A 17022-nucleotide genomic window follows, 5' to 3' on the forward strand; every position below is an offset into this window, starting at 1 on the left:
TGAAAAAAGCAACAGAGGGTCCTGAATAATTTCAGAGTTTCTGAAATTATTTTGAACCCATAGCTTTAATAAATTATTATTGGAAGCAAAAATATGTTTCAAATTATGTCAACCACATATCAGAATGTGAGCTTCCCTAGAACCATGACTATTCTTCTTTATAAATGAATCACTTAGCATTTATTTTTAAACATGCTGGGCAAAATTCTGTGCTGATTTAACTCCTCCTGCAATCCCACTAAAGTCAGTGGGACTGCCTGAGTTGGAAGGGAAATCAGAATTTTGCCGCAGGTGAACAGATGCAGTTTGAGTAGGATTCACATGTACAGCTGTGCTGTTTAAGTTTTGTAAAGTAAAATGCGGAGGGATCTGGTAATGGGATGAGGTTTCACCTCTAGGACTGATTTGAATGGCTGTGAAAGGAGGAGTGCTTTAGTCCAGTGATGGAATGGAGGAGGCTTGCAGAGGCCTTGTTACAGTACAGATTTGATCTTCTCACTTCTGTGTTCCATGTATGAGCAGTGGTCAGTTTTACTTCCCAGATACTTACAGGTGGAACAGAGCTGAGTTAGATGCATAGGGAAGCAAAGGACATGAGAGGAGGAGAAAGGAACAATGTGGTGAAAGAAGAGCCCTCTCCTAAGCATATCCACCCCCACCAGCAGGTAGTACTTCTTCTCTGGTAGCAGGAATAGCAATGGGGGTAAATGAATGATGGGTCTTTTCTTTCATGCTTCTGCAGCCATAGGCACAGGAAGCACCTGTGGGGGCAGCCACTCACCATCTTCAGGCCCAGCTGAATGCTGTGGGACCATCAACACCTGAAACATTTTGACCAGCTCTCTTATCTATTTCTGTTTTCCTAGGATGTGGTGGAATCATTCATTCAGATAATGGTACAATCAAATCTCCCCACTGGCCTCAAAATTTCCCCATGAACATCAGATGCACATGGACAATCATTACTCACGAGAGCAAACACTTGGAGATGAGCTTTGATAACAACTTCCAGATCCCCGATAGTAATGGAGAGTGCCAGAGCAGTTATGTGAAGGTAACAGAGCACTGGTAGGAGATCTGTGGTTTGACAGTTTTCAGTGTTTAGTATTAATTACTAAGAACTACATTTGTACAATGGTATGATTGACATTTTAAATGCACAAAACCCTGGAAATTCAAAGTTGTGGTTCCCACAACAACATACTAGTAGAGAATCACAATTGATACTTTATAAATATACCTCGCTCGGTGTAAGATGTCAAGGTTGTCTTAATCCTCACTTATATTTTTTTCAATGGCAGCTTACAGCAACTTGTTTCGAAGGCATTAGAGCAGAGTGGGACATGCTTTGAATTCTTTGTAGTTTAATTTTTTCTCAGCCATTTGGCAGATGTTCTGTGTTTTTGTACTCCTTCTCTCCAGAGCCACAATACTCCCACTTGTAATAAAGGGCAAGCATAATTTGACATCGTGTAGGATGCCTTGAGCAGCTCTACAGCCAATGGCTGAGAAGACCTAAATGACATTAATGTTTAAAGCCATAAAAAAATGGCAATTTTGTGTTTTGCCCCATTGAACCACAGCAGTAAATATGTCACTAATAAAGTTTTGTTTCATAAAAAGCAAGTCTTACTGCTGTCCAATGGAGGAGTTGTTGATTAAAAATGGCCAAGCTGATCTGGACGACTATCCTGAGTATAGGCAAAGCTTGTGTGGCATGGAAAAAACTATTTGAATGGCCAAGTTAGCCCCTGAGACCAAATGAACAAAGATTTCGGGTGCTCAGCCCATCAAGGGACCTGGTTATCAGAAAGGGCTGAGCACCCATCCTCTGACAATCAATGTATCCCAAATTGGGCACCCAAAAACCAAGGCACTCCAAATTATAATCACTTTGAAAACCTTGGCCTGGATGTGCACTGTTTATACTAATCATGTAGGCATGGACGATTCGTGCCTCCCCATACTGGGAAAGTGGGGGGACAATCTAAAGGGGAGGACACATGACTGCCCCACGTGTCTCCTCTGCCCAGTGACCCCTGCACCCAGCCCGGGGCCGCCATGCTCTCCCTGTCCCATGTTACCTGCGGGGGGAGGGGAACTCTGTCCTTCTCCCACTGTACCACCCCCCTGGCACATTTGGCCACTCTCCCTGGCAGTTGGGCCCAGGCAGGAAGCTGCTTCTCATACGGCAGAAGCTGGCTGCTCCGGGTCACTGCTCTGTGCAGCACAGCAGCTGCCTGCGAGAGCCAGGCTTGGGAGGTGGTGGGCTGCCCCCTTCACAGGCCCAACTGTTGGGGACAGGGGCCAAGCAACCCGGAAACATGCCAGGGGGGAGAAAGGACTCCGGCTTGCGTGGCCCTGGTCCCTGGCAGCTGGGTCTGGGGCGGGGGTAGCCCGCTGTTGCCCTCTCAGCCAGGCTCTCTCTCAGGCAACTGCCGCACTGCACAGAGCAGCAACCTTGAGTGGCCGGTGTGAGAAGTGTCTGGTCCTGTCCCTTCTGCTTCCCGCCCGGGCCCAACTGCCCAGGACAGGGGCCAAGCGTGCCAGGGGGCAGGCACAGCAGGAGAAGGACAGAGCCCACCTCACTCCCCTCAGCAGGCTGGTCTGAGGGGACAATTGACCCCACATGTCCCCCTACGTGTCGCTTATGCATTCAAGGGCTCAATGTTGCAAACACCTAGGCACATGAATACCATTATTCACATGCCTAAGTATTTGTGTGGGATCAAACAGTACATGGCTAGTCCTTTGCTAAGATGGCTGTTTACATAGCCATGGCAGTTGTATGTGGCTGATCTCTTCTTCTTCTATCTTGACTTCTTTCTAACACATGAAAGTCTTAATCAAATATTCTTTATTTTCCTTATTTTTTTACTAGACGAGTGGTAAGGAAAAATCCTGTAATCACATTGATTAGAGAAAAATCAGGCATGTTATTGAAATAGAAATCTTAGGAGATTTCAACACATTACATTTGAAATAGGAAGCTAATATTTTCTCATGTAAGCAAACAACATTTGGTTAATATCCTTGGGAAGGTACTGAAGTAAATAGAGTGAAATTCAGTAAGGACAACTGCAAAGTACTCCACTTAGCAAGGAACAATCAGTTGCACATATACAAAATGGGAAATGACTGCCTAGGAAGGAAACAGTGAAAAGGATATAGGGGTTATAGTGGATCACAAGCTTAATACAAGTGAATAGTGTAACACCGTTGCAAAAAAAAAAAAAAGCAAGCATCATTCTGGGATGTATTAGCAAGAGTGTTGTAAGCAAGACACGAGAAGTAATTCTTCCGCACTACTCCGCTCTGATTAGGCCTCAACTGGAGTACTGTGTCCAGTTCTAGGCACCACATTTCAGGAAAGATGTGAACAAACTGAAGAAAATCCAGAGAAGAGCAACAGAAAATGATTAAAGGTCTAGAAAACATGACCTATGAGGAAAGATTGAAAACATTGGATTTGTTTAGTCTGGAGAAGAGAAGACAAAGGCGGGACATGATAACGGTTTTCAAGTACACAAAAGATTGTTACATGGAGGAGTGTGAAAAATTGCTCTCCTTAACTTCTGAGGATAGGACAAGAAGCAATGGCGGGGGCGGGACCTTCCGCTGCCTAGGGTGGCAAAAAAGCTGGCGGCACTCCTGTAGATGACCTATTGAAGTCCCTTCCAGTCTTACACTTCTATGATTCAGCAAAGAACTAAAACACCTGCTTAACTTCAAGCTTTAAGCATGTGTCTGGTTTTACAAATATGCTTAAATCACATCCACTTAAATGGGATTTAAACATGTGTTTAAAGTTAAGTCATTGCTTAAGTGCTTACCTGACATGGGTTGGACTTAGCTGCTTAAAGTTAAGCATGCATATGATTTTCCTGAATTGAGGCCCTAACTAGCCTTAAAATTATTACTCATAAAGTTGTTTGCAGTGTTGTTGTAGCCATGCTGGGCCAAGGATATTGGAAAGACAAGGTGGATTAGATAATATCTTCTATTGAACCAACTTCTCTTGGTGAAAGATAAGCTTTCGAGATTACCCAGAGTTCTTCTTCAGGTGTGGGAAAGGTACTCCTAGTGTCACAGGTAAACACAAGGTGGAACAGATTGTTAAGTATAAGAAGTGAACACACTTGGCAAAGAGATCATTCAGGGTGAATTGGGCAGTTAACACCTTGCAGTCTTAGGACAAAGGAAGGTTAGTGTGTTATAGATTGTTATAGTGAGCCATAAATCTGGTATCTTTATTGAGTTCATGATTTTTAGCGTCTAGCAAAGTTATGAATTTAAGCTCCCAATGTCATCCTTTGAAAGTGTTGTGCAGTTTCCTTTGAGGACAAAGACTAAGAAGTCAGATATAGAGTGATGGTTTTGTGAACAGTGTTTGCCCACAGGTGATATGGTGTCTTTGTCTTATTTTTCTGTGTGAGTTCATTCGAGAGTATAGTGATTGTCTCACTTCACCCACATTGTTATCAAGGCAGTTAGTGCACTGGATGAGGTACACCACATGTTATGATAGGCATGTGTAGGACCCAGGAATCTTGAAAGCTGTGATAGTGGAGGGTATTGATCATCAGAGCAGTGGAAATATGTCTGCAGATTTTGTATCTCTTGTTCTGGCAGGGCCTGGTACCACTTTGAGTTGATGTGTCTTGGTCTGTGGGGAGCTTGCTTCTGATGATGAACTTGGTGAGGTTGGGGGTTGTGTGAAGGCCAGAAGAGGGAGTATGGGAAGGATTTATTTCAGAAGTGGTCCCCATCAAGTATGACTTATAATTGTTTACTGGTATGTTTGGTATTTTATAGAAAATACTATACTAATCCTTAATATGCCTTTTCTTATGGCATGCATGCCATATATTCCATTACTTTAACTTCCTGTATAACTTGAACGTGTCATTAAACAAATGAATACAATGTAATAGGAGAACAAACTTATTTTTGGACTGGAGAGTCTGAATATTAATTATCTGAAGCTTCTGAATTGGAGCCTATATATTACTCTAGCATCTTAACCTAAATTCTGGTCTACTCTTATTGGCGGAAAGAGTACATTCAGTAATTTATTGTAAACACGGGTGTTAATTTATACTTTAATTGGCAAAGATAAAATAAGGGTAAGAATTATTGCATGTGAAATGTTTTATATCCTGGGTCTTCGCTAAATTGGCTCACATCCTAAGTTCCCTCTAAGCTGCTTGGCCGTGTAGCGGGCTATCAAGGGCCATGCAGGCGGGGAGAGGAGCTCCTACCCCAGACCAGCCCCCCCACTTTTGGAGCTGCCGCAGCCAGGGCAAGGTGCTCTTCCCCCAGCCCTACTGGAGCTGCTGTACACAGGAATAGGCGCCTCTCAACTGGACCCAAGCTGTTGCAGCGAGAGAGAGCTGGGAGGAGTCTTCTCTCCCCTCTGAAGCCCTGGGAAAGCCTGCACCCCAAACCCCTCATCCCCAGAGCCCACACCCCCAGCCAGAGCCTTCAGCCCCCTGCACCTCAACCCTCTTCCCCAGCCCTAAGCCCTCTCCTGTACCCCAAAGCCCTCGTCCCCAGCCCCACCCCAAAACCTTCACTCCCAGCCAGAGCCCTCACCCCCCACACCTCATCCCTCTGCCCCACACTCCAAACCCCTCAGCTCCACCCCTGCCACACATCACCTCCATATTGGTGCACATAACAAAATTCATTCCACACACGGACATAAAAAATTAGAGGGAATACTGTCACATCCTAATGCTTTTTAGGTAATGTGGAAGACACTTGTATATTTGTAACTTCCTTGAGGGACAGGTAAACTGTAATTCACAATAATATATTCACACTGACTGCAGGGAGTTTGAAAATACTAACTCATCCCCATCCTGGATCTGTCAGGTGCTGAGAGGAAATAACGATGAAGAAGCAGTAGCTTTGCTGGCCACAGGATGTGGAAGTACAGCTCCTGGGTCTGTTGTTGCTCCCAGCAATGTGATAACTACAGTGTTCCAGTCTCAGGATACCCCTGGGCATGGCTTCTCTGCATCTTTCATAAGCAGTAAGTGACATTTAAAGCCAGGAGGCCACTATAAGTCAGTCCACTTTGGATTAGCTGCAAACATTGTTACCTACCACTATTTCAAGGCCTTAGTTCAGCAAAGCTCTGAAGCATGCGCCTAAGCATGTCACTAATCCTATTGGAGTCAATGGAGTCATATGCTTGAAGTTAGGCAGATGCTTAAGAACATCACTGAATGAGGACCTAAGTGAGGTGGTCAATATAGCTTTAAACAAGCTATTTGGAAAATAGGGTTCTAGGATCCTTGGGGAAGGAACCCCTTTGTATTTCTTTTCTTCCCAATATTTTTGACTCCTTTGTCTAAGACTAGAACAGCTTGTGTTGCTACCCTTAATAATGTATTCCATGCTCTGCATATGAACTACTCTCAGGAGGAACTTCTTTCAGCATCTGCTCTTTCCTTGATTTTATTGTTGCATTTCCCACTGGCTTAAATGGCATTAATTTATATATCCTCTCCTTTGCCTTTAGAAAAGCATAGTCTTCAGTAGGGTAAAACCAACTGGAAGTGTAGGAGGTATTGTCTTGATAAAACAAGATTAATTTTTCTGGTGAGCTGCCAAAGCAACCCCTCTATGAACCAGTTTCCCTCCACTTGAGTCAGGATAAATTCAGCAGGAAAATGTGTGTTAAAGCGATTATAACACTGAGCCAAAATGTAAAAGAATCCACAATCATAATAGATTTTTTGTGCTTATAACATAAGAACTGATCTGCATCTGGTACATTTTATGGGGTCAGTTATTGCCATACAGTTGACTTAGGGCCAGATCCTGCTCCCATTAGAGCCAGTGGCAAAACTCTGAGCGAAGGTAATGGCCCATATTTTCCCATCTTGTAAATAATTCATAATTTGGTACCAGCATATGAATATTCATTTGCAGTGATCATACTCTGAAAACAGCTCTTTAATTTTAAGTCTGTTAATTTTCACATGCCTACAGCCAGAAAAAAATACACCAGGTTAGGAAGGCTTTTGGAGTTGGAAGAAATTACTGGTACCCACTCCATTAGCACAGGACTGGGACCCAAGGGAGCTGGGCTCTATTGCTAGCGCTGCCTGTAGCCTGCTGGGTGACGTTGGGCAATCACTTTGTTGCTCTGTGCCTCTGTTTCTCCATCTATAAAATAGAGCTAATGATACTGATCTTCTTGGTAAAGCTTTGGGATCTACTGATGAAAACCATTATGTAAGAGCTAGGCTGCTCCCAGGCACTCAGGGTGGTACATCATGTTCCACTCTCCATGCCTCATCAGCTTTGCTGTTCAATGCAGGTTGAGGGCGATAGGGTGGACAATGATCCTGTCTTACTCCTGTCCCTCTTCAGCTATCTTGTAATCTCAGGGACACTAGGCAGGAATAGTTACTGTGCTTCCCATTGGGACTATTATTACTCTTGTACTGGGACTATTGTAGGACCTGGCCATCTCCCCAGCACCCGAAAGGGGGAAAAGATCCTTACACCTACTCCTCGCCCAACTCATATTGGGGCAAGGCACAGTCTTACCCTGTGCTCATTGATTCGGTCATTGTTAAAATAGAAACTAAACATTATGTTGCTACATAGACTCACTACGGTTATTCTTATTTGCAGGATGTGGAGTAAATTTCACCGGCCCTGCAGGTCGCATTGTCTCTCCTAACTACCCCAGCCAGTATGACAACAACTTGAATTGCAATTATATCATAGATGGGGGACCTCAGTCATTTGTCATTCTACAGTTTGAGACTTTCCAGTTGGAATGTAAGTGCTTGATTTTTAAATATCTCCAGTATGTTATACAGACTGTCAAGCTATTCTCCCATATGGAAAATAATTATTTAAATTCAGGACCCCATTTTGCAAACTATTTACTGGCAAACTTGATTTGTTTGGAGGTTTGGTGCAGTTCAGAAAAAATGTCCAAAATAATAGAAGCTTATCTGAAGCTGGAAATCTGGTAAGAATTAGTGGTTAGAATATGAAAATGACCATCAGGAATTTTGGGTTTTGTTCCTAGTTTTGCCACTGACTGTGTGACCTTAGCCAAGTCACGACACTTAATTGTTCTGTGCCTCAATTTCCCACATCTGTAAAATGGATACAGTTATACTTATTGTGCAAGGCTATAGTCACAGCTAATTAATTTTTGTAAAATGTTTTGTGATCTTCAGGTGAAAGGCATTATGAAAGTTGAAAGTGGTGCGATTATTTATTAATTAGCAATATTGTCTCTTCAGAATTTAACCGGGTGAGAAACACTTGGCCCTATTGAATTCAATGACAAAACTCCCATTGATTCCCAGGATTTCAGCCCAGAAGACTTGTCCCAGTACAGTAGAATCCTGATTGAGCCACACCATTTGCGCAGACCTCATACTTTGAGATGACCTGGAATTTGAATCATTGGGAGTCATTTGAACAAGCTGTTATTATAGGGTGGTTTGGATAATCTGCTTTCTACTGTACTTCTGCTTTTGGCTGAAACCATGAAGTTAGGAGGTGAACAAATTTTGCTTTTTAAAAAAATGTTTTGGAATTATTTTGGACCTCAAAAAAATTGAGCTCTTTTTAAAATTTGAGTTTGGGGCAAAGATTTGGTTCAGCTGTGGTCTTTGTCTAAAATAGTTTGCTCATCTCCAGTTCAAATATAACCTAATACTTTGTGAAATAGGGGAAGAGCTCATCAAAATAGCAGCAAACAAACATTTAAATGATTACCTGTAGTAAAAACAAATCTTGGTCCTTCTGAAAAAAATTGCCGTCCATTTCCACATCTTTGATTATATTAGTTTTTTTCCCCTCCAGTGAAATATTCAGCTTCAGCATTTGCTTAAATTATAATTTGTCTTTAAGGGTATTGGAACATTTAGATCAAATTAAAATATATATTCAATTTGAAGGTTTTTTGTATAAAAAGGCACTCAGAAAATATACTTGCAGTCAATATTGATTAAAAACTTGAGGTAAAGAGATAAGTAATATAGACCTTGTGGTAAACTATGCATGTCAAATATTTATTTGGGTCACTTTACTGCAGGTCTGATTTGCTTTGTTGTTATCTTTATCAGTGTACACAAATACAAAATCCTTAGTCATTTGAAGGCAAGAAATTAGGATATGAGCAAGAGAACATCTGGTGGTAAAAGAGGAAGTTTGTCAACCACCAGAAGCTGTTTATAAATTTGTTTTCACAAGGATCTTAACAATAAAATGTAACTTTGATCGCCTTCTAATAGCAGAGTAATATTGCCTGTGTTTAAATTTAAAATGAAAGAAGAATTGTAGCCCCTGATTTTGCAATCTCTTCAGCACATACTTACATTTATGCACAAGTAGTCCCACTGAACAATGGGACTGCTCACATGTAAAATTAATCACGTGCCTAAGGGTTTTCAGGATTAGGTCCTTAGTTCTTTTTTACAGATGCAGGTTAAATTCAGTTCTGGCATAAGCATTCCCAATTATATTGGACTCAATGGAGTCTAGCTGAATTTGGCCATTAAACCCATTTTACACACACAGTTCAGATGTTCCTGATTGGGTACTTAAAGTTTAGATAGATTTTAATCATTGTAACTTATTAGCTATTTCACCATTGGAAACAAAACTTGTTTTAACATAGTGAAATATTTTATTGGAGAACTGAATCTAAGGAGACAGTTTTCAAACTAGTGCCTGTAAAGCACGCATCTCATTTACTTTAATCTGTCGAAATATCTCTTTTCGGAGAACCATAGAGTAGGAGGCAATAGGGTAAAGTGGAATAACACATATGTCCTGCCAGCAAATAAGATCTTTTCATTAGATAAAATCATAGATTTCTATGGAAGAAGTAGTGTGTTTTCTGATATTGCATAGGAAGTGAAGAGACAATACTGACTACAAGGGATCCTTTGGTAGAAGAATTTCCAAATGACCAACTCAGGCCATAGCAATTTTCAGTGTTTGGACTTGTAGTCTGAATAAGTTTCCTGTAAAGAAGGTTTGCCAGGTTCCTGTTCAGCCTGTCATCGTAAGCAATAAAGCAATCAAAGAGAAGGGGAAGGACACCCAAATGGGATTGCATTGGATGGAAGTGTGTGTCAATTTCATGATCAAAACATGATAGCACTAACCATTATTTCTTCTTGGTAGCTAGGAGTCTGTGCTATTCTCCACTCGCTCTCTTCATCCTAAACTACATCTGTGTGATAGAGCAAATCTGGTTACAGAGCCTCATTTTTACTCTAGTCTTATGAGTGAAATTTCATTGTCTACTATTAGCTTCTTTTATTCTTGTTTCCCTTTGCTATTTTATTTAATGTCAAGCACAACGTTTTTTGTGCATTTGTCTGCTTGGTGCCAGTGGCACGCAGATACTATATTCTATAGAAGATGCATATTCTCTCTACTCTTTTCCTGCATCTGGGCTTGTAGGTCTGGGCTACTTTAAATTATTGAAAATAGGTAAGAATCCTTCTCCATAAACAATGGAATTATCTAAAGGTAGTTACTCAGATCCAACCTTTTGTTTGCAATCCTAATACAAGTAGAACCTTCTTTTAAGTATATCCTTAATGGTAGCATTTGATAGCATAGCATTAGAGTGCTAAAACACGTTAATTCTGTCCAGGTGTCAGGCAGTCTTCCAGGGAATTCTGAGTACCATGAATACTTTGTTGAAATCATATAAAATAAGCGGGAGAAAGTTCCTACAACATTTAATCTAATTTTGTTAGACTATGTGGATCTCTTTCTAGACAAAGCAACCACACTGTCTCATCATGTCATCCCAAACAATTATTTATTGGCTTGTTTCTTGTTGTTTTTTTAATCTTAAATGCTGAAGTTATAATTTTGCAATATGTAAAAAGGTTGCTGGTCCATTTTGGAATCTTCCACATCTGTTTTCTCAATTATTACAAGGCACTTCAGAAAATGCATTTTGCAATATCTTATTTTGAAAGAAGAGATTTTTAAAAGACTGTTGTAATTATTCACTTTTGAAATAACCTCTCTGCTATTTGGTTTGAATTGGCTAGTTTATTAGTAATGGAGTAGAATTCTGTATTATAATAATAGCAACAACAATGCATAGGAGCCCCAATTATAGATCAGAACCCCATTGTGCTAGGTGCTGTACAAACACAGAACACAAAGATGGTCCCTGCCTCAGAGAACTTACAGTCTAAGTATAAGACAAGAGACAGATATAGACAGACCAATGGGGAGTGCCAGAAAACGATACTGGTCAGCACACTAGGCTGGGGTCTCAGAGGAGAGTTTTCAAGAGGATAATGATTTAGTTTTGTAAATAATTATGAGAAGCTCCTTCCAAGCATGAAGAGCATCATGGGGGAGAGCCTACAGGTGCTTGTTTGAACAATTAATAATTGGACAATGGAGACAGGAGTCAATGAGTGATGATAGGCAAGGTAGGAATAGGCAGTGAAAAAGACAAGTAGTTTATGTTCCATGTAATGGAGAAGAGGTAGTTGGTGGACAGTTGCAAAGAGAGGGGGGTGAAATCCTCAAACCAATGGGTTTAGCCACCAGGGCCACCCTTAAAACTTGCTGGGGCCCAGGGCTGAAGCTGAAGCCCAAGGGCTTCAGCTCCAGCTGGTGGGGCTTGGGATCTGATCCCACCCCTCCACCTGGGGTGGCAGGGCTCAGGCCCCAGCCCTATGCCAGCCTGGGTCATGTAGTAATTTTTGTTGTCAGAAGGGGGTTGCGGTGCAATGAAGTTTGAGAACTGCTGGTAGGAAGATGATCTTTATGGCAGAATTCTGAATGGATAGGAGGGGGCAAGACTGTACTTTTCCAGGCCAGAGAAAAGGATGTTGCAGTAAGTGAGACACGAGATGATGAGAGCCTGGATAAGTTTTAGGTGTGTGGATGGATAGGAAAAACTGTATCTTAAAGACCTTATACAGAAAGAATCAGCAGGATTTATATGTAGTGTGGATATGAGCACCTAGGGAGAGGTTTGAGTCAAGGATGTTGTCTGGGTCACAGGCCTGAGTGACAGGAAGGATGGTGGTGGTGTGTTGTCCACCATGATCAAGAAAGAAGTGGGGGGGGCAAGAGGTTGGTGGGAGAAGAGATTAAGAGCTCCATTCTATCCATGTTGAGCTTGAGCTGGTGGCTAGACATCCACAAGGAGATGTCAGCAGGGCCGGCTCTGGCTTTTTTGCCACCCCAAGCAAAAAAAAAAAAAAAAAAAATCGGGGCGGCCAGAATGGCAAAGCAAAAAAAACAACAACCCTGTGGCGTGGCCAGAGTGGCAAAGCAGGGGAAAAAAAACGTGGGGGGCGGCCAGAGCCAGGGTGACTCCCTGCGCTGCAGACGTGCCCTGGCTAGCGAGGGGAGAGAGAGCAGGGGGGCGGCCAGGGCTTCAGCGGGACGCTTGCCATGCAGCCCCGACCGCTGCGCTGCCTGCCAGGAGGGCTCCACACCACTCCGGTCAGCAGGGAGGGAAGGACGTGGGCTAGCTACAGACCTGGCACCGGCTGGGTCAGACGGAGCGCGCAGCCTGCTCCCCTCCTCCGCGCTGCCACCCCCTATAGGACGGCCGGATCAGCGAACAAAAACAAACAAAAAAAAGCAGCCGTGCCGCCCTAGGATTGGGCGGAATGCCGCCCCGAAGAATCTGACGTCCCAAGCACAAGCTTGCTCGGCTGGTGCCTGGAGCCGGCCCTGGATGTCAGAGAAAGAGACTAAGATTTTCCTTTGATCAGGAGACAAGTCTGGAACAGAGAGGCTGATTTGTGAATCATCCACATAGTTGAATTTGTGCTTGTGGATGAGATTAGGCAGAGGTAAGGTATAGAGGGAGAAGAGAAGTAGACCTAAGACAGATCTCTGTTGACCCCCCCGCCCCATGGACATCTGGAGGGTGATGAGGAGGTCCTCTGAAGGACACACTGAAGAAGCGATTAAAGAAGTAGGAGGAGAATCAGAAGAAGGAAGAGTTACGGAAACCAAGGGAGACAACATTTCATAGAATCATGAATCATAGAATATCAGGGTGGGAAGGGACCTCAGAAGGTCATCTTGTTCAACCCCCTGCTCAAAGCAGGACCAATTCCCAACTAAATCATCCCAGCCAGGGCTTTGTCAAGGCTGACCTTAAAAACCTCTAAGGAAGGAGATTTCACCACCTTCCTAGGTAACCCATTCCAGTGCTTCACCACCCTCCTGGTGAAAAAGTTTTTCCTAATATCCAACCTAAACCTCCCCCACTGCAACTTGAGACCATTACTTCTTGTTCTGTCATCAGGTACCACTGAGAACAGTCTAGCTCCATTCTCTTTGGAACCCCCTTTCAGGTAGTTGAAAGCAGCTATCAAATCCCCCCTCATTCTTCTCTTCTGCAGACTAAACAATCCCAGTTCCCTCAGCCTCTCCTCGTAAGTCATGTGCTCCAGCCCCCTAATCATTTTTGTTGCCCTCCGCTGGACTCTTTACAATTTTTCCACATCCTTCTTGTAGTGTGGGGCCCAAAACTGGACACACTACTCCAGATGAGGCCTCACCAATGTTGAATAGAGGGGAACGATCACGTCCCTCGATCTGCTGGCAGTGCCCCTACTTATACAGCCCAGAATGCCGTTAGCCTTCTTGGCAACAAGGGCACACACATTTCAAGAAGAGGAGCATGGTCAGCTGTGTCAAAGGTGTCCAGCAGGTCAAGGAGGATGAGGATGGAGTACTGGATTTGAGCTTGGGCTAGGAAAAGGTCTCAGAGACTTTGGCAAAAAGTTTCAGTGAAGGATGCTGGACAGGAACCAGATAGGTAGGGGCTAGGCTGGAACTGGAGGATGTGAACTCCAGGCAGCATGTCTGTAATAGGGTTGCTCCCTCCAGGGTGCCCCTCATAGTTGGAGGTGGCTCTACAGAAACCTCTTCCTCAGTTTCCCTCTTCTCAAACCTCTGTAGTCCAAAGACCTCCAGGGTTGGTGGGAAGGTTTGGGTAGGCTTCCTTGCTCTGGCTGTCTCTGTCTGCGAACCAGAGGCCCTCCTCCTGGGGCTGGGTCACAAATAATTCCCTGGGGTCAGGAGTCCACAGCCCTCCTCTCAGATCTGAGGTAAAGCATAAGGAGTTTCTCCTTCCTGAGATCAAGAGTTGACTGGCCCACCTTCTAGGGCTAGGGTGCAATTCCTGCCAGCTGCAAGCATTAGTCTGCTTCTCTCCAGCTGTCCCCTGTTTCCCACTCAGCCCTTTTATCCTGGAGAGATCAGCAGGCAGACTTCCTCCTCCTGCTAGCATCTCCCTGTTATAAGAGACAGAAGGCAGCATTTATACTGCCTTCCTTCCCAGGGTTCATCATGGTTGGCTGGGAGAGAGAGAAGTCCTGCCTCACCTTGCACTACAGGGATGCTGATTTCAGCCCCTTAAAGAGACAGTGGTCTGGGTTTTCCCCTAGCCACTAATTCCTGGGGCTGTTTCCTTTCTTCCCACACTGGCTTCAGCCATTTCTCAGGCCTTTTGTTCCAGCATTCCTGGGATGGCATCTTCTGACCCCCTTGGTTAAAGGGCCAGTATTCAGTGAGCTTGTAGACAAAAGGGAGACAGGAGATGGGGCAGTATTTGGAGAGGCAAGTGGGGTCAAAGTGGGTTTTTTAAAATGGAAGAGACTAAAGCATGTTTATAGTGTGAGTGGGAAAAGCCAGAGGAGAGTGAGAGGTTAAGGAGGAGAGTAAGGAAGAGGATGAGTGTCCATGAGGGCGATTAAGAAATAACCAGTGCTGCTAACAATGCTCAGTAATGAAGTGCCTTCTGATGCTGGCTCTGGCTATTGTACATTCAAGACTAGATCCCTGAGCCTTGTACCTGTGCTCATAGGCCACCCAACTTACTCTTTCCACCATTGCATCCGAAATCGGCACAGTCCATCATAATTACGTTGCGACAGGACTTATTCTATGAAACTCATTTTCCCTGGAATCTTTTTCATTTCAGCCTTCCCTTTTAAAAAAGCACCTTAGAACTATTCTTTTCCCCAAAGTGTTTCTAGATTGACCATTGAATTGCCTTCTCCCTGAGTCTTCCCTTTTTTTAAAAAATTGCCCCTTATTCTCATTTGTTTTTAAGAGCATGATATTGCATTTATATGCGGTTCGTTTTATCCTATTCTGCAGCATCCCAGCTGTCTGGGTGGGGTATAGGGGGGTCAGTTTGGGGTTTTGTTTGTTTTTAATTAGTTAACATGTACAAGCTGCCTGCTTCTTCTACATTTGTTTTTAATTTCTATAAAGTAGAACAGCTTTTTTTTTTTAAATAATGGAGATATCCTATCTCCTAGAACTGGAAGGGACCTTGAAAGGTCATCAAGTCCAGCCCCGTGGCTTCACTAGCAGGACCAAATACTGATTTTGCCCTAGATCCCCCTCAAGGATTGAACTCACAACCCTGGCTTTAGCAGGTCAATGCTCAAACCACTGAGCTATCCCTCCCCCGCTCAAACACAGGAAAATGATTCATAACAGATATAGGAGACCAAGGTTCAGTGCTCACTTCTGAATCCAGTAGAGTATGGTCTTGAACTGTGGTCCCCCCAACAGCCCAGGTAAATAGCCTAACCACAAGGCTATCAGCTCTTTTGGGATGTGGGGCTCATTTTCTCCTGTTCCATTATATAAAGAATTTAATACTCAATGGGTCAGAGAGACTGATTCTATTGTCTAGTGTATACGGCACTGTTGTGATTATTGAGCTTGTAAATTTACTCTAATTGTGAGCTCAGTTGTAAAAAATACATAAACATTTATAAGATGATACAATAACCTATAAAACAAATTTTGATGGAAAAATAGGTCAAGCTGTTTTCAATAATGAATGTTATAAACAGGTGCAAGAAAACCAGACTAAATTAGTCCAAACAAAAAGGCCAAATTGATACAATTCAACAATTATGTTGAAATCATGCTTGGTAAAAACAAAAAAAGTAAAACCAGAAATTAATGCATCAGATGTTAGGAAATAAACGATTCCATCCATCACTTCCTTTCTTGGTCCATAAAGAAAAAATTTGGAGGAGAATATGGAATATGGAAGAACTGACTACTGGCATGAGCTTCACCACCATGGCTGCCTTCCAGACTTTCTTCATGCTAATCCTAAGGGATGTCTTGACCAGACCAGGCCAGAGAGAGGGACCCAGCCGCCATCACCACTCCTACCAATTCCAGTTGAATCCCAAATATCACCTGAGATGAAACAGGATCGGACTTGAACAATAGCAGCAACAACGGCTCTTGCCCATCTCAACTAACTTCTCTTTTTCTCCAAAGGGACAGTTATTACCATCTTTGATGCTATCTAAGAGACCGTCAGATAAGGGGGTTTTCCTTCTAAAATCTCTCAATAGCTAAAGAGAGAGGGACACAGAAAATATCACCTCTACTGGCTTCCACTAAATTACAAACTCCACCTGGCATAAAATGGGATCGGACTTTAACAGCAAAAGTAAAATCTTAAGTACTTTCTCTTTTACCCAAAAGGACAGTTATTAACATCTCTAATACCATTCAAGAGACGATCAACAAGGGTTCCCCCCACCCCATCTAAAAAACTCTTTCCAGCTAAAGGGAAAGGGGAAAAAAGTCATTAAAATTAACGCCTTAACACTTTACATTTCAGATACTTTAACTGTTGTCCCTTCTTTTCTGTATCTTTAATAAAAAAGTTAAAAGGATTTTTAATGGTGTGCTTGCCATAGTACTAAGTAGGCTGAGGTCTCTGTATACCAAGCCTCGAACCTTATTTAACACTGTTTAATAGCAGCTAGTGACTGGGTTACTAACCCATTTTCCCCCATCTGAGTTAATACCACCCCATTCACTTGGGATATGGGAGACCCAGGTTTGAGCCTCTGCTCTAATAAATATTTAATTATTTATACCACATGAAACAGCTCCAACAGGAGAAGTTGTGAGAGACTCACTCCAGAACAAGCTGGTGGTTAGGGCTAGGGTTGCCAACTTTCTAATTGCACAAAA

General features: G+C 43.0%; 1 protein-coding gene across 2 annotated transcripts in view; it reads left to right on the top strand.

The window, feature by feature from the left end:
* Window positions 1-17022, top strand: part of CUBN (cubilin) — a 211110-nt gene that overhangs the window by 162576 nt on the left and 31512 nt on the right. The window contains exons 54-57 of one of the 2 annotated variants that reach the window (XM_024106237.3): window positions 867-1054; window positions 5878-6037; window positions 7654-7803; window positions 16046-16635. In XM_024106237.3, coding sequence (XP_023962005.3) covers window positions 867-1054; window positions 5878-6037; window positions 7654-7803; window positions 16046-16047 — 500 coding nt within the window. In that variant the 3' untranslated portion in view covers window positions 16048-16635. Of the gene's footprint in view, window positions 1-866; window positions 1055-5877; window positions 6038-7653; window positions 7804-16045; window positions 16636-17022 lie in introns of those variants that run through there. The other variant, XM_005282453.3, reaches the window with a different exon arrangement.

The sequence above is a fragment of the Chrysemys picta genome, chromosome 2 (genome assembly GCF_011386835.1).
Source record: "Chrysemys picta bellii isolate R12L10 chromosome 2, ASM1138683v2, whole genome shotgun sequence".
NCBI lineage: Eukaryota > Metazoa > Chordata > Testudines > Emydidae > Chrysemys > Chrysemys picta.